General features: G+C 36.6%; 1 protein-coding gene across 1 annotated transcript in view; it reads right to left on the reverse strand.

Annotated features, from left to right (window-relative positions):
• Nucleotides 1-624: 624 nt before the first annotated feature.
• PLEKHA7 (pleckstrin homology domain containing A7) overlaps nucleotides 625-23,119 on the reverse strand; it is a 125,271-nt gene continuing 102,776 nt past the window's right edge. The window contains 13 exon segments of the mRNA XM_054390524.1: nucleotides 625-829; nucleotides 1,183-1,291; nucleotides 2,125-2,242; nucleotides 2,503-2,694; nucleotides 3,110-3,348; nucleotides 4,411-4,519; nucleotides 7,967-8,068; nucleotides 9,779-9,928; nucleotides 10,423-10,503; nucleotides 10,656-10,724; nucleotides 14,412-14,465; nucleotides 16,781-16,867; nucleotides 18,922-19,438. Coding sequence (XP_054246499.1) covers nucleotides 625-829; nucleotides 1,183-1,291; nucleotides 2,125-2,242; nucleotides 2,503-2,694; nucleotides 3,110-3,348; nucleotides 4,411-4,519; nucleotides 7,967-8,068; nucleotides 9,779-9,928; nucleotides 10,423-10,503; nucleotides 10,656-10,724; nucleotides 14,412-14,465; nucleotides 16,781-16,867; nucleotides 18,922-19,438 — 2,032 coding nt within the window.

Below are 23,119 nucleotides of genomic sequence, written 5' to 3' on the forward strand. Positions count from 1 at the left end.
CAAACTTCTCCTCTGTACAGTATTTCATCTCAGAACGCAACAAAAATCCTTTTCTTCAGCAGTTTAAATCTGAGCCATATCAGAATATTCTACATTTTCAGCTTTAAAGAAGAATTTTTATCAGTTAAAACACATTTGCTCTTACATAAATTTCTCACCAGCATGATTAGATTTCAAAACTGATTATTTATCATCCCTTTAATAAAATAAACACCACCTCAGGCTGGTATTACCATGACTATCTTGCAGCCTAATTTATGAATTAAAAATACCCATGGCAAATAAGAACATTCTAAAAGGGCCATTCAACTATGAAGCAGTTTTAGAACTGTACAAGCTTCTTACACCTTCTAAATACAATTCCAATTGTATCTCTGAAATCACTCCAAAATACTCACACCTCCACTCAGCACACTGACCTCTGACCAACTTACCTTCTGAACCTGCTATACACACTAACTACCAGTAGAAAAAGAGCACCTGTTACTCACACTCTCTGGGCTCGTTTTATACTGTATAGCACTAATTCAATTCAATCAGAAGCATCACACACACTCAAGTGAAAGTGCTTGCTAGGAAAAATAAAATCCAAAGATATTTTCATTTAGTCCTTTTAAGGCATATCTAACATACTGAGCCTACGTCTGCAGAAATGGGCCTGATGAAAGACCGAGATGAAACAGGTTGCCTTTCTCCTTGGCTAAGAGTTCTCTTGCGTTCACGAACTAATGCCTTCTGATGTCGCTTCATTCTTTCTAGCTGTTCCTCTGCGCTCATCTTGCCTCTTTGGTGGTCTCCGGAATATAGACGTTCCAAGGCACTCTTTGGTCTCTCCTGTAGAAGTCACAAGACACACAAAACCTGTTGTAGTTAATAGTTAATAAGTACACAAAAAATGAACGCTTTCTCCTACCTTATTTAACAGAATTTTGTTATATTATTTTTGCATTTGTATTGGTTTGTTTATAGCAGACTGTTAAACTAACACAGAATTGATGTCCATATTTCAATTCTAGATTTCTATCTAGAATTGCTGATTTTGATTCTAAACCTTGTTTTATAAATCTCTATCAAATGCAGTAAGTTGTCTGACTGCCACAGGCCTCTCCCATGCTACTACAATCCCGCTTTCTGCTATGCAAAACAAAGTCTGGCCTTCACTGTTTTAAAAGGTTCAAGTACTTGCCTTCAGATGTTCATTTAAAGCTTACCTTGGACCTATCCCTTCGAAACGTTGCATATGATGAAATGGTAGATGACTGGTGCAATCTGGAAGTCGATCCAGATAGACCTTTACAAGGAAAAAAAAAGAGTGCTTTAAAAACAAATGACAGGAAAAATGAAGACAAGTGTCAGACACTTCTTAAATTATCATGCTTTTTCTATGGCAGTATGGTTACTATATCAAATCATGTTTCACATTTTGCAGTTCAGAAGATCGTGAGAGGCATGAAATTTCATTTCAGCCAAAAGTAATGTGCTTCAAGCCACTACTGATCAAAATTCAGAAAGATCTGCTATAATTTAGAAGTTCATAATAAATGAGGTATGGAGTGAACTCACGGTAGTTAAACGGTACAAATAATTGCAACTATGAAGATAATCAAACCTTAACGAACAGTTAAGGTTTGAAAGGAAAGAAATAAGAGAATGGCCACAGCTTTAATTGCTCTTCCCCAAATATCCTCTCTGTCCTCATTTGTGAAACAATTACAGGACTGTGGCACAGTGGGGATGGAGTGTTAACTCAGATGTAATGTCTGGGGGCATTATATTAATATTCTTTACTGCTTTCATTTCAATGGCAATAAATGGTAAATGTTTTAAAAATACTTGAGTCTGTATAAGACCACACAGAAATGATGAGGGAAAATGAGTATAGGAGACATTCATGTATTGAATGCCTTTAGTTTTAAGCATTATGTATTAAGTTGCTTTGCAAAAGGCTGGTTGCCTGCAATGGCATTATTAAAATGCACAGAATTTCCAGACTTTCACAGCACTGCCTAGTCAATCTAAAAATAAGGATCTGATAATAAAAGCCGTCTCTCAGAAACCCTAGGAAAGCAAAGCTCTCATACAGGTAGTGCTGTTAAAAATCAACTACATAAATTCCTGGCTTACCACGGGTAGGTAATGTCTGGTATCCACTCTCAGAGCTTATTAAACCCCTGGAAGGTTGGCTGAGGTCACCACCTATCATTGCTAGCTCTGGTTCACTCATGTATGAACGCAGTTCCACCTGTACGGAAAAATATGCAAGAGGTGAAATGAAATCACAAACAGCAAGCCTTGATAATGTTAAAATAAATCCTAAAATTCATTTGCTGGATTACCGGGTCTCTCTATGCCATTGTTTCATGGCATAGATCTCTCCCTGCCATTACTATTTCTCTGTCATTGTATCTCCCTCTTTATGACAAGATCTAGAGGCCCAAACTATCTTTCATTGTAGGTTCAGATATCTTTAAAGTGCAGGTGTAGAGGTGTATGAGTGCTCACCCTATAGTCTCCGTTTACATACTGTCCGAGCTCTCTGTCTCTCTTTCGTTCATCTGACTGACGCTTCAGGCCCCGCACTGATGTGTGTCTGATGACAGTGGCTTCTCTCGGGAGAGGTGGAACAGCTGGTGGATGATCATCAGGACTGTACAACTGAGGCAGAGGAGGTCTGGGTGGTGCTTCATCTTCCTGCTATAAAAGGAAAGCACAGATATTTAGCAAACAGTCTGGCACAAACTGCCTGAAAGTTCATTACATTATATGAGTTATTTGTGACTGCTTTAGCAGGCTCTCCTCTGTCCACACCAGGACTGTGAGGCTTTAAAAAACAAACAAGACCCAGGAAAGCAAACAGCTAACTAACCACAAAGCATTACCAAGAAAGGCTCTGCATTGGTACTTTCTAAACCAGTATAAGGCTACTGTACATAAAGCTCCAGATTACATACATATTCTCCCTTAAGTGCTATTGCAGTTTCAATACAAACACCTGAAGCGTCTCCCTGTTGTGCCTCCACTGTGAACACTTCGTAACCACTAAACCTTCAGTTTCTGCCAGGAGCAAAGTGAAACATTGGTGAATAGCTCTCACAAGGGCAGTACTTACAACCTTTGGCTTGAGCTTCATTGGTGACTGAAGAGGTGGCTCGATCTTTTTCATCTGCTGTGCTTGGTGCTGTGCTCTGGCCTGGAAATAAGGCTGTGGATACAGCCTAACCTCCAGAGGGGATTTAACTGGGCTGGCTGGAGGGCTCTGAAGAACTGAAAGTTTGCTCTCTGCAGTTGAAAGGGAAGCTGGTAAGGAAGGCACTGAAGATTGGGAAAAGGAAGGCACTATTTTTCTCTCTAGGGAAGAAATATGCAAACGTATTAGCTGTTAGTTGTTCTTATCACTGATGTTTATAAGAATAACAATAGACATCCTTAGACTTCATAAAATAGCCCTAGTACTCTCCACATTACTTTCAACAGAAATGGGGCTGTTTCTTTTTGGAAACAAAAAAATGATTGTTACGTTATAGCAGGGGTCAAAAACATTTTCTTGATGAGAACCAATCAAAACCAAACCCACACACTTTTCTATCATCCAGTGAATTCCTTGCGGGGTGCAGTGGGAGGGAAAGAAGGAAAAGTCTAAGTCATATGAAATCAGTTCATTGGCTGTAACTGGCCCCAAGCCACAATTTCCTTAAGATGCCTATAGATCTAGGCAAGGCTAAGCATTCATAGCCATTCCTTAAATAAAAGAAGATCTTACTATCTCAGAACTACTCTTGCTCAGTATGTAAAAGGTAAGCAAAGATACTTTAAACAAAAAGTGAATTTACAGTAGGAGTTACCAACGTCTTGCTATCCCGATGCATCAGGTCTTTTCTTTGAAACATAATAAAGCAATTGAAATGCAGACCACATATACTTTCCCTTCCTCTTTTCCATATCTGATGTTGTTGCTCTGCTCACCAAACACCTGCTGAAGAGGGAGGGGGGAAGGCAACTGCAGCAAGGGCGGTTGGGCAGCATCCAAGGTGGTGGGTGGAAAGCAGAGAACACAGAGAGAAGCTCCTGCTACAGAATGTAGTATAGATACTATGCTGGAATGAGCCTGGTGTGTGACCGAAACTATTTCTGCAATTTGAAGAACTTTTATTACTATTATTGCTCTCTTTTCCATGGCTCGTTACATGTGAGTGCTATCAGTATGTGAAAACAACCAACCAAAAAACCTTTTTGCCACTGCAGCCTAAGAAATGCATACCTAATGTGCTCAATCAACAGAGATGTCTGATGTAACCAGCAGTAGAATTAACTGAATTTTCTGCAGTAGGACAAACTTCAAAATGATTTGCACAGACCCAAAGATTCAGCACCATTTGCTTATTTTTTGTGTTTTAATTATATTTTCCTTACCTGGATTCTTGATAGAGTCTACTATGGTTTTGTAGTTTGTTTTATTTGCGCTCAAGCCAGCTGTAACATCTTCAATTCTCCACAGGTCTTTCTGTATTTGTGTTTTCTCCTGATATTTGGAGTAAAAGAAAAAGCAATTACATCTCATTTTTTATTTATTATGGGCTTATACTTCTTTTGATACCAAACTCTAACTAATGATTCAGAACTTAGGATGAAATCTTCAGTCTAGAAATGAGTTAAATAATGATTTTCAATTTTGAAAACCTCCTTACAACACAAACCAACACTCACAAAATTTGTTAGAGCATTTTCTGAGTCTTGAAAGACTTCCTACTGAAGACTGGGGGACAGAGACACCTCTGCATTTTTTTTTCCTACAGTATTAATCAGGCTTTGGAAACCTGGTTTAATGTTCCACATAAAATGAGCTTACAGAACATTTCATCTGAACTTTGTTCTTAAATCCTATACTAACACACTTGAAACTGCTAAGGCAGCCTTACGAATCTTATCTAAATAGTTTTAGAGAAAATACCCAATATTAAAACCCAAACATTAGTCTCCCTGAATACTGCTGTGAATTTCCTAATAGCTTTTAATGGATGAAATACAACCCCAAAACTAACTCTTATATCTGCATTCTTAGACCTACTAGACATGATGTATGATATTGTAGGTTGAAACAATACATTGCTGCTGTTCCAGATTTTGGTCTCATCTTGCATCCTGTTTGCTATGCTGAGGTTTTCCAGGAGAAAGGAAAGAAAGAGATGCTTTCTCTACATTTTGGACTGTGCCTTTGATTTCGTCTTGCCAGAGGCCTTGGCTGCTGAAGGCATCACTGCAGTCAGATGCTCACTACAATCATCATGAATACCTACTCTCATCTGCTTACTCAAAATCTGGTGATCCTGCCTTCAAAGATGGACATTAAGAATAACCTCAGTAAAACCAAGAGGAAAACAGCATTAATAAAGCAAGCAGAAGGCAATGAAATACTTCAGTTAAGAACTGCTTACAAACTGCTCAAGAACTCTAGAAATCCATCACTTGCCATGAGCTGCAAAATAACTGCTAATTAATCCTATAAACCAGGAAGAGAAAAAAATTAATAAAAGCTCTTACACCTCCTAGAGATAATGCAGGCATATAAATTGCTTTCCACTTTCTGTCTTAGATGAGAAAATATGTTCAGCCAGGTTACAGATCAGCAAACAGGGTGCCAAGAACACAAACATTTAAATGATGGAGAACGTTTGCCTGCAGTAAACTCGCACAGTAAATGGGATGAATCTTGAAAGATTGTCAGGATTCGAACTATAAATTTGCACATTTAATTTCATTTTTCTGAGATTAATCATACTACAAGGAATTGAATGATGGATTTACAATAATCAAGCCTCAGAACTGGTTTAAAACCCCTATATGGATGAAAAATTCTGCTTCTGATACCACTCAGAAAGTGCTCAATTAGTACTGTACAAAAGCCAGATCTTTTAATATTATTTCTTCACAGTACTTAAATATTGATGTGAAGAGAATATTTTACATCAAAAATGGACTACATCTAAAAGATAAACAGATTAATTTACTTTTAAATTACGAAAGCCAAGATTGCTTTTTACGAATGGGTGTAAGTATACTTTATGGGCAAGCATGAAAAGGTAACCTGGAGAGATCAATCAATTTCTCAACTTTCTTCACACAGAAACATAATTTAGAATGATTTATAAAACCGGAGGAGAAACACTATGTTTTTACTGACAAAATACCACGTCAGTTAATTTCAGTATGCCCAGAAGCCCCCAATCCTTAAGCAAAAGACGATGTGCTGTGACCAAGCAGCTTGAAAGAGTTGGTTTCTAGCCTTTTAATGAATGCTAGATAAAAACATCAGCTGTTTCCTACAGCAACTTGAGCCTGCAAATTTACTAAATTTTTAATAATATTCCAAGAACACTGCATTTTTTTAAAATACAGTATGTATTAATTTGTTGCTATTGGAAAATACTAGATAAACAACCTTGAGTCTCCATACCCTGCAGCAAAGATCAAAAAAGCTCTCATTATTATGGGTACTTGGATAAGACTTCTTTGAAGAAATACATTTTAAAGAACAGTCAATACTCTCTGAAAAAATCAGCTCCTCTTCCTAGCTCCAAAACAGATAGCCTGAAACATTTTTTTATACATATCTCTACGTTCAGACAAAACACACCACCTGCATATGTTTGTGGGTGAGCTCACAATTTTTTGTAATTATGTAGGTGATACTAGCTGATACTAAACCTGAGTTAACGTTTTTTATGTGCAAACTGCAGAATCATATGCTACACATACAGTATTTTAAGCATGTTCAGTGGAAATCTGTAATTTCCCTTTGTTAAACAAAATAACTTCATACAGGGATGATTTTATTTTAAAATACCGTTTGTTTTGGCCTTTTTTTTCTTTTTTTCCTGTCTTTTTTTTTTTTAATTTGGTTGTTGTTGTTGGTTTGATTTGTTTTTTTAGGGATGCATTCTACAGCTGTGCTCAATGACATAATATTTGGGCTCCAAAACCTGAATCACTCCTTCTCCAGAATTAAAAGTAAATTAAAATGGACTAATGGACTTTGATGGTTGATGCAACCTAGAAACATTTTACAGCCCTCACTTTGATACAAAACATTTATCTATTGATAGTGAAAATAAATAGACTTCATATCTGATCAGATGTTTGTTCCAAATAAGTAAATTAAAAAATTTAACTAGTGAGCTCTTTTGTGTCCTGGTCACTTGAAAAACTGGCCAAGATTTGAGCAAAATCTATACATCAGCTGTGTTCCTTCTGTTTTGTCTTTCAAACAAAACTGTTCTGCTTAACCATGGGAAAAATAATCTGTACTGTTATTTTTGCTCTAGGAGTAAAATCACCAGTTGTAAACAGGTATGTAGAGAAAATCTGGTATGCCACATCCAGTTCAATAAAACAAATAACCTAGCTTCAAACAAAGCTTCTTTGTGAGATTCAAAACTGAATAACTGATTTAAACCTGAGATGCCTTTCAATTACTGATGGCTGTTAAACACTTATTCCACTTCACAAAACAATTTGCAGAGATAACTCTTCCATAAATAGAGGAACATGACAAAGAACAAGTAATGACAATAACAAGCTAGTGACTGATGTTCTTAAAAATGGATAAAGAAGCCAACAATGTCAGATCAAATACGTGGATGACTAAGAATCCTGCACAGTCTTATAAATTAAATACATTATCTATGTCAAGGTGTCAGCACGTAATAAAAGCATAATAAAATAATGACAAATTTGCATAGATGACTTATGGGAAACTATTACAGATGCTGCAAGATAGCTAGTTACTGCTTAGCTGTGCTGCTACAGTATCTGAACTTTGCACACTGAACTATCTGACAGCTGAACACAATGCAAAAGCTGCAAAGAATTTCTCTTATGAGGTGATAGCTTCCAAGTTCAGACAAAATCATCTCATAAGTAAACAAACAATTCTATGATTATGTGACTCAGTGTCTGGGATTGGACTCACCTGAGTTATCAATGAACTATTCATCTGTTCTTGTAAGGCTTTTTTCAGCTGGGTCACATCCTTTTCTAATTTCAGATATTCATTCCAGGCATTTTCTATTTCCTATTAACAGAGGGAACACTGTAACACAATGTCATGATAAACTCTGAAATCAATCTATTCTCTAATTGAGCACCAAAGTGTTTGTAAGATGGTATTGTTCGATTATAAAAAGAAACAAAAAAATAATCAGTTTATAGCCTACATAGCTTACAGTTGATGACAAACTTCAATATGTTTTACAGCTTTTGAGATCAAGTCAAGAATCCCTAGTTAAAAAACTCTAGCCAGGTTCCTCACACAAACCCATTTCTTAAAGCATAAAACTGGCATGTAAGAGAATCTGAAATACGACTACTATGCTATGAAAGAATCTGTTCTGGTTCTACCTCATTTTACTTTAATTCTCTATGTAAAACAAGTTTATAATTAAAATCCAGTCACCCAAACCAGAACCCAAGTTTTGAAACACAAAGCAGGTTATCCTTTAAAAGTTCTACAGACTGTGTTGCAATGACATTAGAAGTAAATAAAAAGCAGACGCCTGGAAAAATCACCTGGAAAATATGGGTCTCCAATCACCCTTACTTAGATTATTTCCATGATCTGCCTTTTGACCCAGACCTCAGAAAAATCAAATGTCTGGAATGATTTAATGGGCTTTTTCTCTGAATGTTCCCCATCCTTTCTCATACAAGAATGAAGGTTTATCATATGAAACATGTACGAGTCAGACTCAAAAATAAAAGCAAGTGGTTGTCCATGCAGCATGGAAAGGATCTGAGCAGTATCTTGCCAGATAATATTCTGGATGCAAAAGTTTCACAGAATTTAATAGGAGATTGCAGAGGTTCTTGGAATTCAGATTTACTGGGGATTATAAGTAGATAAAATAAATACTAGTCTCAGGAATTCTCTGAGCAGAGAATACTTAGAAGCTGAATTGGTTATGATATGAATCACTACCTGCCTCACCTATCCTTACTCTTCCTTAAGCATCTGGTCATGTTCACTGCTGAAGCCAGAAGCCTGTGTGAGAAGGAGCCTTGGACCGGACCAGTACAATTGTAATTCTTACAACTAGCTGCCACTTATGTCACCAGTTAATTTTCAAATGCTGTCTGTGAAAGTCACGCATTTTCTACAGGCACAAACCACTGCATATCGACATTTAAAAAAAAATACTGGCATTTTAGATTTTACTGTAGAAAAGGCGGCCATGCAATGCTAGAAACAATTTCATCAAGAGCTAGTCCCATATTCAATTGGAGGTAAGAATAACATACTGAGTCCACAACACCCAAGTTTAATATACTCTCTTCCATGGCAAATTCTTAGATATATTTTTGTAAATAAAAATGAAACATTAAATTGCATTTGAATTGTAGTAAGTCATAACATCAACTGTAAATTTTAACCAAAATATCAACAGACATTCCCAATTCCATTTCCCATGGAAAAATACCAGGGAGTCACATTTATATTTTCAAAGGATTAGGTGAAAGATTTGCACTTTATGCCCTTAATTTATTAATTTATAAATGAAGAAAGGTATTAAAAGGTTTTTTGAGATTTTCTTGGGAGGTGTGAAAAGGGCATTGAAAAGGAAAGCTGGGGAGATTGTTGAATTTTTTGTGTACTAGTTTAGAACCCTGCACTTGAACAAAATCATCCCAGAAGAGAACTTAACTCTCCTATCCAAAGAAAAAATTATGATTTTACCCTAACTGATACTTTAAATATTGTTTCCTTGAAACAAACAGAACCACACACCGTTGAAACTTTGGATATTTCAGCCCGAATATGTATGAGATCCTCTTGCAAAAGTCTCTGCTGGCAAGAAATTTTTTCTGCATGTTGTGGTTGGTCTTTGTACTGTTCCATCTGCCTGTGTAGAACCTCCAAAACAGACTCCAGCTGATCCTAACAAAGAGAAACACGGCAGTAAGTTTAAAACACAGAATTTTAAGGATCTACCTGTGGGAATTAGAAGTTGTTTTCTACACCCCCAGTCTTTCCTACAAGCCATTAGAGGTTAGGATTGGCCTCCTGTGGCAAAGATAAGATGTAAACGAGAAGTGCAAGAGCCTTCATTAACTATTGTAACTAAAAGTACCTGGTATTTTCCATTACATCTTCCCATTAATTAGTCAAAACTGTGGAAAACATAAAGCAGCAAGAGGGGAATTTTTCTGTTTACAATCTGTACACAACTGTCATTTACACTTTCAGAAAAATTCCTTACACAGTACAGAGCTGTGGCAGCCCTACTGCAGCACAGTATTAGCTGCTTGTTGAAGAACAGGCTCTCCTTCACTGCTGCAGCTGAAGTAGCCATGTGAGGGATTCAAATCTTGTCCATATTTTATGATTCAAGTTGTTATTTTATTTTATAAAATTCTTTTTAATCTACTCACTTTATTTTCCTTAAGGGCTCTTATTTTGTCCTCCAAGTCCTGCAGGATTCTGTCCTGCTCACAGAAAACACTTAGCTTGACCTGAGAATGAAGTCATATAAATATGTTAGACTTAGACCAAGCAGAAAAGTCTCCACAAGCAATAATTTACCCCAGAGACCATAATAATGTGAACACATACAATAACCACCCAAAACAATGCATGAGGTTCTGAAGTGGTATTTGATACTTACATCAATATCACTTTCTGCAATCTTGACAGGTTTTGTACTTCGCTCTTTCAACATGTCCCGCCCTGTCACCTAAGAGAAACATGTTTTAGTGAGCTGAGAAATCTGTTGCACACTAAAACCTAATTACACTTCAACAGTTCAAAGAAAAGTATTGCTAAATATTTACAGCTATTAACAAAGGTGAGTAAAATTTTGGACACAAGTCTTTTCAAATATGACTTTATATATTTAAAATGTTACTGGAAAGGATTATCAGCTATATTAGGCTATTTAATAACTCTTCAGTAACTCAAAGTTCAGAACAAAACAACATAATGCCAACTATCTATGCTTGCAAAGGTTCTGTTCCTTTAAAACCTGTATTTGAATAGTTCCTTGAACTGAATGGTTGCAAGAATTACAGCATTAACTAACGACTAAAAATACAACTTTTTGGCAATTATTTCATTCTATAAAGGAAGGTCTCTTCCATAGTACAGGGTAAATTTTATTAAAGACAGACTACTATAAAAGTGCTACAGTGGAAATGTAATTAATCTACTTTGACATGTTTACAATATATCAAATCTCTCATTCCATAAATCAATTTCTGAGATTATCTTTTCACAGAACATGGTTTTTAAATCAGTAGAGAAACCACATGACGTAATACTTCCAACCTTCACAGCAATCTTCAAATGAAGACACGTCTATCTCTGTAGACATGTTTGTTATTCCACTGTCTACATGGGACCCTTTTCATGAATACATGAAGTTAAGAAAATGGCAATATAATACAGTGTAATAGTATAATACATGTATAATAAGTAACAAATAATTACATACAAACATAAATACTAGCATGTCAACATAATAATTTTGCATATTTAACTACCTGCAAGCTAAAAGAATGCAAAAGCCTTTTTCAAAGCAATGGAATTAACATAAAAACCCAGAGTCTACAGATTTGGGGGATATTTTAAATTACATAATCAGAACTGTAAAAAAAAAAATTATCAAGCAGTGAACATGAGAACACAATGAAAACTTTAGCATGCTTTCACATTTTCAAAATTGCACATCATAGTAACTACTTGACACAATCATTTTCAAAACATAATAAAACAAAATCAAACACTGAGGTCAGCCATAATTTCACAGGAAAAAAAAATTCTTAAAGAAAGCATCACTGTTTACCATAAGACACCTGTAAAAGCCAGACTACATAAACACTGACTGCTATTTTAAAAAGCAATGAGATGAGTACATTTCAGATGCAAGTAGTCTTACATGTATACTGGATAGTAACCCTTGTGCTGAGTTCTTTAGCACTTTGTATATCATGTTGATCAGAGGTCCATTATTTTCTATCTGTTTCAAACAAAAGTTTAGCAATAGCTTGTTACAGATGTAAAAATGAACCCCCCCAAACCTTACAACTCAAAACTCCATGCTTTTATGTCACACTGACCCTTGAAGTTTATAATCTGTATCATCTGCCAGTACAGAAGCTATAACTAGGTATGTACCTTTCTTGTTAGTGAGTAGGTTGGTCATCCAACCACAAGACTTTTTGTTAAACTTTTGCAAAACACACATAGAAACATAAAATACAACATACGATCCAAATGTAGTTTCAGGAGTGTTGGGAATTAACAGCAAGACATGTTTCTGTCATGTGATAGATAGTAACACTTGCACCAAGAACTCTGCATTGATAATTTAAGCAACTTAGTTAAACCCTGAGCAGAATAACTTATTTCAATCATATTTATCCTTCTTCCTGTAACAAATACCTGCCATGCACTGTTCCCTTCATTACCTATGTGACATAAGCTGGTATCAGCAATCTCTTTCAACTGCGGTAGAAATTGAACGGCTTCTGCTATCACAGTTTGACTCAGAAGAATGAAACAGGATCACTACTTGAACCACCAAGGGGGCTTCAGATTTGCTTCAACTGGTTGCACAATTCATACTTAGTGATACAAACTTTTCTATGCTTCCTCACCCGTATTTTGTATAACCCACTGAGGAATGTACTTAGGCTGCCCTCCGTCCCTCCTTTAGCCTGCTTGAATTGGATTTTGTAGTCACAAAAAGGGAAGTTTGCTTCACCACTTGTGTTTCACCTTCTTTGCACAGTTTGCAGAAGAGGTATGGTTATGCTACAGATAAACTCCTTCTTTCATCCTCTACATACTTCTGTTCCGTGAGTGAAAATACAAAATCATTGAAACAATGTTTGGGGGGAAAAGTTCACAATCTAAGGGCAATATTGTTAAAGGAAGCCTCCACAATAGATTTTCCTCTGTTTGAGTAATGGATTAATCTCCCTAGAGTAACTTTATTTCACTTATGGCAACACACTATAATGTTGAACAATACAATCTTGGTATTAATATAAAAATGATTTCTTAGATAGTATTTTTTTACCTCAGATTTCACATGGTTTCTTTAATGTGTCAACAACCTGATCTGATATTTTACATTTCCGGACCACTACCATAAGAAGGTTATTAAGAAATGCCCATTTGGAAAAAGTTCATACATTTCAGCTAACAGCTTCAGATGCAGTTACATTTGGCAAAGCCAGGAACAAATCAAGAGCAGGACATAAAGTGAAATGTTTCCAATCCATTTTAAATGTTTATATTCATGATTACAACAGTTTACATATTCAATGATTTAGACTACATATACCACATATATTATGTGATAAATGTTCTATCTTTACATATATATAACACTATACATGAGTAATACATATTACTAATATTTTCAACGGATATAGCTGGTAATGGATTCAACCATTAAAACACCAGATAAAACTGAAACACACACACACTAATAGATCCAGTCAGCTCCTTAGTTGCACATACACAAAGCCCCCACAGCAGCAGTGAGAACCATGTGCATACCAATGACAGGGAGAACAAGGTGTCAGACTTGACTTCACCTTGGTTTGAAGAAATACTACATGATTTATATATGGCAAGACATCCTACACACCAGAGAAAGTGGTAGACTGCTTTGCTAAACAAATTGATTACATGGTTTGTTGTTTGGTTTTGGTTGATTGGTGGGTTTTTTTGTTTGTTTGTTTGTTTCCTTAGTTCTTCAAAACCCGATACTATTAAGTCTAGATTTGCTTTTGAATTGCCAACTCTCTGGTGCAGATACAGAATTTGTTTAGTTTAGAGAAATGCTTTGCTGCTCAATATCATGTTTTTAATTTTTCTTTTTTAAAGGAAATGTCATGTAACATTATAAGCAGATTATATCTATGGTGGGATGGATGAATGGGTGTGTTTGAAATCTCTTTGTAGTAATAGGAAAACAATGACAGGTGCTAATTAGTCACCACATTTTACAAGAAAGTAAGGTCTTATAAAAACAAGGAAAAACTCAGCTCAAGATTGAAAGGGAGAAAACTGGATTAAAAGAACATCCTATTTTAACTTAGAGAGGCTGTCTTCATATTGGTTCTAATGCTACAGCAGATGAATATTTTGAAGCAGCTTTTAACCTGGTTTCACTAAACTCATGTATGAGTCATCTGGAGTACCAGTAACACAAGTTCTTCCTACAAACAGAAACAACTACATTTTCTGAGGTTGCATTTTAACTCTAGTTAGTACTAGAAAGACACAAAATGTTCTAAAAACAACAGTGATGACAAAAGACAAAGTCTCCATCTCTGAACAGGAAGTGATTTGAAAATCTGCAAATATGAAGATGATATGGAATGGAAGCAGACTGCCATAAAAAACTTACCTTTAGATCCAAATACTCCAAATCCTTTTTCAATTGGATGTAAGTGTCATCCGCCTCCAGAGAAGTACATAGGGGAAAAAACAATGCAATGCATTTGAATGTTTGAAACAATTTCAGAATACTTGGGTAAGTTATAGATAAGAAAACGAATGAAAGAGGAAACAGAATAACAGAGTAGGAAGTTCATAAAGAGGTACATTTACTCCATCAGCATGTTGCTATTTACAGCTAAAAAATGGGCAAAATACTTCCCAAGAATATGATTACTTCATTTGTACAGTTCCAAACATACAGATTTGAGTTTTACACCTCAAATAAGACACTACCTGAAACAATAGAGTTTCTAAGAGTTCAAGATAATTTCTACTGACTATCCCCTCATTGAAAAAGTTATGTTGGCATCCTTCAGCACAGTAAGTCCCCCTGGGAGAAGAAGAGAAGACTTGTATCTAACAGAATGTCAGATGTAACTAGAAGGCATCATATAGCAAATCATTAGAATGCTTTTGGTCACGTTGCACACGCATTTTAAGATAGGAATTCCTTTATTCAGGGAAAACATGAAATAAAGTTTTGTGAACAAAATACTGAAAAAGATCTCACTTGTACCATTAGAGAATCCATTGTCTTAAGTGACAGCATTCCACTCAATCCTTATTTTTCATTGGTTCACCTGTAATTGCTATCACCTTAATTTTACAGTTACATTCATCTAGCAACATCTTCAAGAAAAGCATGCACAGAAGTTTTAGCAAAGTTATTTCTCCTTTTTCCAAAAGGGGTATTTGCAATACAGAACAAAAGGTTAAACTGTTGCAAATGTGCTTTGTAGTCAAGAAAGATTCCCCAAAATTCTCAGAATTTTGACTGCTATTTTGACAGGAAGTTATATCCTGAGTACATTAAGACTTCAGAATAAAAGAAAACCACAATTATAACTTTTCTCAAGTTTTGAGCCAATGAGAATGTGTAGTTAAAAAAAGAAAAAAAAAAACCCTTATGTCATGAACTAATAGATCACACTTGAATTTTTTTAGAGTTGTTCACTTGCAGTTCTTGTCTGATCACTCTGTAAGTGTAGCTGAGGACATGACTAGAAAGTCTGCCCATATTTATAAAGATTCATGTTACTATCACCCACCTTAGTGCAATTTTCTATAGGTGAGGCAAGTTGGGAAATGAAACTTTTCCAACTTCAAACAAACAAACAAACAAAAAAACCCCAATCACAAAGCAACAAGCTTTTAGTTTTGGGCCAGTTTAAAGCCTTCACCAATTCCAAGAAGAGTCAGAACATGTTATTCCCAGATGGCTCTATTTTTGAGGCTTTAATACGAACCAAAGAGCTCTGTAAGTACATTTGTTTGGTCTCACATTTACAAGTTTCATACATCAGTGCAATCCAGAGCACTGGTGATGATACAAGATGCCCCTGAATTTTCATGGACCAATGTTCACCTGCAGAACCGACACAGTTACAAGCTCATGTGAACGTACAAACTGGCTGATGCATTTCAATTTGCAGGTGACACAGCATGGGGTACAGGGAGCCAATCTCACCATGAAAGCAGCACAAAGAAATGGTTTTGCTTTAGAATGAATTGTCTAACATTTTACCCCATATTTCTGAAAATGAAGCATTTTCAGAAATAGTATAAAAAGGGTATATACATCACACTCCGAAACTCACTCAGGGGTGCCCTGTAACTTAAGCCACTCATATTTTATAGCAAGTACCGCAGCAAAGAAAAACTGCAAACGACCTGGGAATTGCAGAATACCAAAGGATGGGCAAGAAAGCACAGACTCAAGCATGCCACTGACGAAGCATTTGCAGAGTCACAAAATGTTATACGGCACAGATGAGCCACGCAGCAGCTGACCTGATAGGTGGAATTAGTTGGCAAGTGCTGCAGTAATTGTGCGATTGTGTAATTTCGTATACTAGCCAACTTAGCCTGATGTCTCCTTAATCGAATGAGAAGCAATGTTAGCTCTTCAGGCTGCAGGTATTTAGACACATTATAAAGAGGAAATTAGCAGTCTTCAGGGAGAGAACTATAATTACATTTTTCACCTCAGTGCCCAGAAAGCAGTTACTTGACATGATTAAGCAATTATTTCATTAACTCTGCATTTGGTCAAACAAACATAATAAAAGTTGAATCCTGTAATAACAGACAGCTCATGCTGCAGATAACAGCAAAATTCCTATGGGCTTTACTGGGAGCTGGTTAAGATTAAGTTCTCATTCAAGATATTTATGTTTTACCTAAGAAAAATGCAACTACTATGGAATGAGCAAGATTCTAGAACTTAATTACAATACTATGATGACACAAGAGGAAAAGTAACTGCTTTCAACTTACCGACTTGCCATGCAAGCTGGGTGCACTCACAGTATGTGTCATGTAGCCCATAGCAGGCATAGAGCGTCGATCAATGTGACTTGAGCTCTGCAAGAAGCCACAGTCAGAGTTGTAAAGTATTGTCTCAAGCAAGAGGTATGCTGCACTTGACAGCAAAATTCAGAAGATCTGCACCTTTGCCACAAATTTCCTATTTGAATTCATGGCATGCTTAGATCAGGGTAATATTCATGAGCCAGCCAGATCTTTTGATGATTAAGTAAAACTTATGGATGAACAAATGCAAATTTAGCACTTGGGATGCTGGGCAGATCAGCAGATTCTGGCAGCACAAACTACTTCAGCAGAACATGCAAAGTGGCTTCCAGCAAATAAAGAAATGTTCATAAAGATCCCCCCACCCAATGTCTCCCAGAGAAAGGCTGGTTGGCTTAAGGGCACCACCAGCAGGCCTGCACTCCATACAGTGACACCTGTGCATGCCCTCCCTTAGCCAGGGAACACTCAGATACTGACATGAGTGACACCTTGTGGCAACAGGTTCCACTAATACCAGGAGGGTTAAAATAAGAATTGATCTGCCGCTTTCTGCTTGTAATATGAAAACCTACTGCAAATCCATTCTTTCAGCTCTCTGGTAATGCCAAACTGTTACAGCTTTCTTCAAGGCTTTTCTTCAATGTCTCATGATTTACTTTTATTCCTGTCTCCAAATTTCACTGAATGCTATTTTGTTCTGCCTTTTTTTTTCCCCCTTCCTTTTTTTTCCTTAAACAAATGTAACTGGATGGAATTTAAAAAAGCATTCCAGGGAAGGAAGAGCATCGCAGATTGCTGCAGACATAAATTTAAATGTAAAGATGACACTGTGCGCTTACATATAAAAACATGAATGTTTTTCTCTCAAAACCTTTACAGAAGTTTCACAGAAAGGTTTTACAAATGAGGAAAACCATATTTTCCTATCTTGGTAAAAGTCGTATGACATAAAAAGAGTTTTATAAGTAAAATTTATTCAGTTACACTGCACAGGAAGACTGCTATACATTCCTTCAATAAGGGATGTAATGTTCCTTCAACTTATGCATGAAGAAACCAATGCCTGGCATAATATAACCAGGAGTCAAAAAAAAAAATTAAGTTCCACTGCAGCACATCACTAGAGTATTTCATCCTCTGACAGAGTATTATAAATGTATAAATGCTGAAAGACATCTGACAACTACACTTCACATACACTAGGAAAAACATCTAAACTGTAGATGAAGTAAGTATGCAACCTGAAGTTATGATCCTTAGCCCACACTGGATAACTGAATTCACAAACCTTCTTGCAGATACTTTTCCCTATCAGTGCCCACAGCTAAGGTCAAAGAATTAGGTGAATGCAGAGGCTTTCATTTCCATTTGCTCCAGTGTAAGAGCTAACAAGACGAATGCTACAAGGATTCGATCATGAATTTCCCTATTTTCCTAAGGCAAAGAGAGCCATATGGAATACCAAACAGAGAAACCTCTGTCACACCTGGATATGCAGGTACAACAGTGCCTACAAAAAACCCCACACTGAAATTTGGTAGAGGGTTAAAGTTTCAGACCAACAGTTTGATTTTGGTTATCCCAATGATAATGACTCTGCAAGGGCTTAAACTATCAAATGCATGAAAAAATACGATGTTTTGGGCCATAACTAAAAACTGAATCACCTGTAAGACTAACTACAATAGCAAAACACGTAAAGAAAGCAAATATGGCAAACAGTGAAGACTACCAAGCATAAGGAAATAATCAAGAGTCCATCCTGCTGAGTTTGAGATTCTTCCCTATGTATTCATACATTAAAATACCACAATTTGTATATTTTATACATATAAATCTACGACTTCCCATTTTGAATAAAACTATCCTGAAACAATGTGACGTGCCACCAGTTTGCCTTTCGTAACTGACAAAAATTCATGAGTCTGAAGTGATCAGAAAGACCACAGTTTTAATTCAATGAATAATTTTCTCTTAACTTTTATAACTTGCACAACCTTTCATAGACAAAGAAAGATGCTATGAAAACTGACTGAATTTAATTCTCAGTGTATTAACACCACACCTAGAATGGTTTGCCATCAGTTATACTGTATACGAACCTTTACAGCAGGATTTCGTATCTTCCTGGGTGAGCCAGCAAAAGGAACATCTACAGTTTGTCTCTCATCAGATGGTTTAACTGTAAGCCTTTCTGCAGGAGTATGTGGTCTCCTTGGGAGAAAGCTTTTTGGAGGTCCAGGTGGAGGAATATCAGATGGAGAGGGTGGAACAGATATTGATCGTGGAACATCTAATGAACTTTTTGACTTACCACGATCAATAAAGTCTGAAGAACCTACATAAAGTGGGGCAGTGGGGCTGCCATGCTTAAATTGCTGTCGCTGCTGCCACTCATATAGCTGCCAAACAGTTCCATCCTTATTTGCTTTCCTTTCCTCCTGGGACATCTTCAAATGGCTAACACGATCTTGTGCATATTTGTAGTCACTCGGCAAATTGCGGTTTGGTGGTGGTGAGCTCCCTGAAGGCTGCCTGGTATTCTTTGGCAAAGTGTGATAGGTTTCAGGAAAAGGTGGATTGGGACCCTGACGTGTAAGAGTCTGATCAGAAGTGAGGCTGTATAGGAGGGGAGGGAAAAAAAAAGGATAAAAAAAAAAAAGGATAAACATTAGCCTGATGAAATAACAAGAAAGTCTCTAATGACATTAGCACAGCAGTTCCAAGACACAATATACAATTCATAAGAGAATTTACAGAAATAATAACAAATATTCATGAAATCTACCCTGCACAAAAGTGTTACACTGCATTCAGGCAGAGATGTAAATAGTATAAATACAGGCTTTTAATTTAGTGTCTAACCTAGGATGGTCTACTAGAAACAAACTCAAGGGACAGCAGCATTATGTACTTAGACCAAAAAAGAAAAGACCATCAGGAACATGAAGAAAAGAATGACTGCTATGTTTACAGAGCAAATCCATACATCCAGGTACTTCTTGTTGCCCAAGGCCTGCTCTCCACTAGGTGGTGGCAGCATACGAACACCAAACGCACGCTCATTGCAAAAACATGACCTTCAAGTGCAAGAAGACATCTCACCCATCACAAAATGAGTAGCTCAGATAATTTTTGTTCATGTGAGTGAAGCAAAAAACAAAAAGAAATTGCACAAAGTCCCAAGTCTACACAATTTACTTTCATCTGACCTAATACACTGATTCTACTGTTTCAAGCAACACAAGACTTTCCATAACAAAACTCACTGACAAACTAGAACATAAAGAGGCATTACATCCTGGCATTAATATTGCATCCACTGCACACAAACTGTAAATGAGTACATTTCTTAGCAGATAGAAAGTTAGGACAGAACTGGCAAAAACTTCGACAAAATATTGTTAGCTCACTGTCCTACTTTGAAGTCAAATCTTTCCATAGCTTTGTGCTCTTTGTGAAGCCTCTAACTTCTGATTCTCCACTTAAACACCCAAGTGTTTTGTACTTGCAGTCCTTCACCCACTGATTCGGGATCTCCAAACAGAAAATCATTCTGCTACACTTGTCACAGAGCATCAATACCAAAAATAAATAAAACCAAAAATACCCCACAAATTAATAAACTCAAAGTATGTTCATTTCTCCACTTGGTAGGCTCCACTCTCTGCATGAAAAGGAGTTCGGATGGTGCGTGAACTGCAGGGATTCCACACAAAAGGAAGAACAGTATGGAAAAAGAAAATCTTTATTCAGCATCCATGAATAACAGATGCAGGAGAAAAGAAATGCTGCCAGAAACAGCTGCTCAGTTGCCACCAGCTATTTCTGCTTGCAGGATTCAGCACAGTTGGGACATCCTGAAACACAGATGCTATTGAGCAGATATATAATCCTTCGTGTCAAAACTGTCTCATACTATAGAACCATGATATTGCCACAAATTTCACAACGGCAACAAAGATCAGCATTTAGTGCTCAAGTAAACTGTTTTATTTGACTGGGTCATTATATCATGTGTACTCTGTATGTTCTGTACAGTACTGCCTATTCTTTCCACACAAAAATCAAGGTGGTTGGTAAAAGTGGTTTTTCTATAGGTAGGAAAGAGAACTGAGAATGTTTGGAGCAGTTAGTGCTTCAAACGGACATCAGAGACAGGCATGAAGCCAGGACACATTCTTTGGATGATTTCTTTGTGGGAAAAAGAGCTTGATCATTCCTATACTCAAACCTAGTGGAGACTTCTTGAAGGCATCAATAAACTACTGAATACTGGAAACCATTTGTATGGTCATTTTCTAACCGGACACGAAAAGGTATTCAGATAAGTTATTCAGGTATGCAGATCAGCAGGAATTTCTGGTAGTCAATGAAGTCATCAGGGCTAGCAGCTTTAGGAGCAAAACCAGTTTTGGGAAGGGAAAAAAAAATAACATAAATGACACCTTTCTTCTAGGGAAGGATGAATTTGTCTGAAAGGAACTAAAACCTGCTTGGATGAAAGCAATAGTTTGAGTAGCTGGGAAGTGCTGGCTTCATGCAAGACTTCAGCCTGCTAGAAGGAGAACACTGCACATGCATTACGTGGCACAGGGAATGTCATAGAGAGGAAACTGCCTACTTACAGGCAGTTTGCGATTTCTTGGTACGTGAAATAGAGAGACAACTTTAAGATAACAGCCTTTAAGCAGGTGGCTTTTACCTCCCAAGGTTTCAGACCCTTAAAAATAACCATATAAAAATAGGCACAAAGATGACATACCAGTTTCTGTAAGAGGAAAGGAGCAATGTCCTAAATGACTCAAATTAGTCCACAATGGACTGTGGGTAATTGCTTTCTCAGGGAACAAATATAAAAACAAGCAAAAGCAACTGTTCTTGAGACTGTTCTCTTGAATGATGAGGTATAAAGAATAAAAAACTGGACTGATGTCAGATTATATGATTATTGACTATGATAATCATGCAGGGTCTGCAATGGGAAGCAACTGCACAGCAGATACTGTAAAAAGAGAAGACAAATGTTCAAAAGAAAACAAATACAGTTATGGGAAACACTATATCCATTCATGGGAACACACAGAAGCTAACAACGACAAGTAACGTTCCTTCCTTAAGTAAATCAGAAAGGAACAGAAAGTTCTGTGTAACAGAACTGAGGAAAGAAATATTTAATGTTATATTTGCAAGGAAGGAAATTCCTCAACATGACTGCATTTAGTTGGGAAATACTGAGCTTATATTCGTCAGATTTTTTTAAAGAGCAAATAAACTGTTAGAAATAGCAGAATCTTTAAAATTACGCATTCACTGTGTCTATCCAGGCACTGGAACTAGATCAAAGACTAGTAATTTCTGGACAGATGCTGTTTGATGGTCCTGAACTTCAATTACTTAAAACCAAAGCCTCCTGAAAGCCTCTTTTCAAACCTTCTCCCACATTTTTAGGTCTCTCTCAAAGGCTGGCATGATCCTTACCAAAACAGGTATTCCCCTACACTGAATGTAACCTTATTGCTGTTAACAGTTCATTATCTAAGAGAGATGAATTTCCAAAGTGACAGCAAGGAGTTCTGAATGCTGTATAAAAAGAAGCAAAATACCTACTTAAAAAAAAATCTAAATACCTATACAAAAGGTGCAAGCTCTACAAATAATTATAGAAACTACTGTACTTGCGAAAGCCTCTAACTGAAAGAGTTCTTTCATAATCATAATCAACTTGCTGGCAAGCATTGCATCTTTACACACCTGAGCCAGGAAACAAAGCAAGCTGTATTCATTCTGTGCCCAAAAAATATAAGGGCTTCTAAATCTTTTCTTTTTAACATTTCAGGTGGAAAAATGGTAAGCATGGAGCTTAAGAAATTATGTGGTCCAGTCACATTTACAAAAATCAAAATATAATGTCAATCAAATTATTATCCCTATCTTAAATTTCTACATCCTGAAATCAAGAAGATATTTGACAACTAACATGCTGCTTTTTATCCATCAGTTAAGTGCACTTCAACAACCTCAGAGGTTGAGAGAAGGTGCCTTTAAAAAAGAAAAAAACAAACAAAAAACACAATCCACCAATCTTTAAGAAGGTAACGTGCAATTTATTCTGAATGTAGAGAACATAACTGCATTTGCAGGGAGAGACAAAGGAAACAAGGTCAACTGAGCTAAAATAGAACAGAAAGAATGTTCTTACAGCACGAAGAAAATTACTCTCTCTGTATCTATAAAGTTAGATTTGGTTACATCCCTGCAGTTAACTCTTGCAAAGCTTCACTGAAAACTTTAACAGCC

This window comes from Indicator indicator, chromosome 21 (assembly GCF_027791375.1).
Source record: "Indicator indicator isolate 239-I01 chromosome 21, UM_Iind_1.1, whole genome shotgun sequence".
Taxonomy (NCBI): domain Eukaryota; kingdom Metazoa; phylum Chordata; class Aves; order Piciformes; family Indicatoridae; genus Indicator; species Indicator indicator.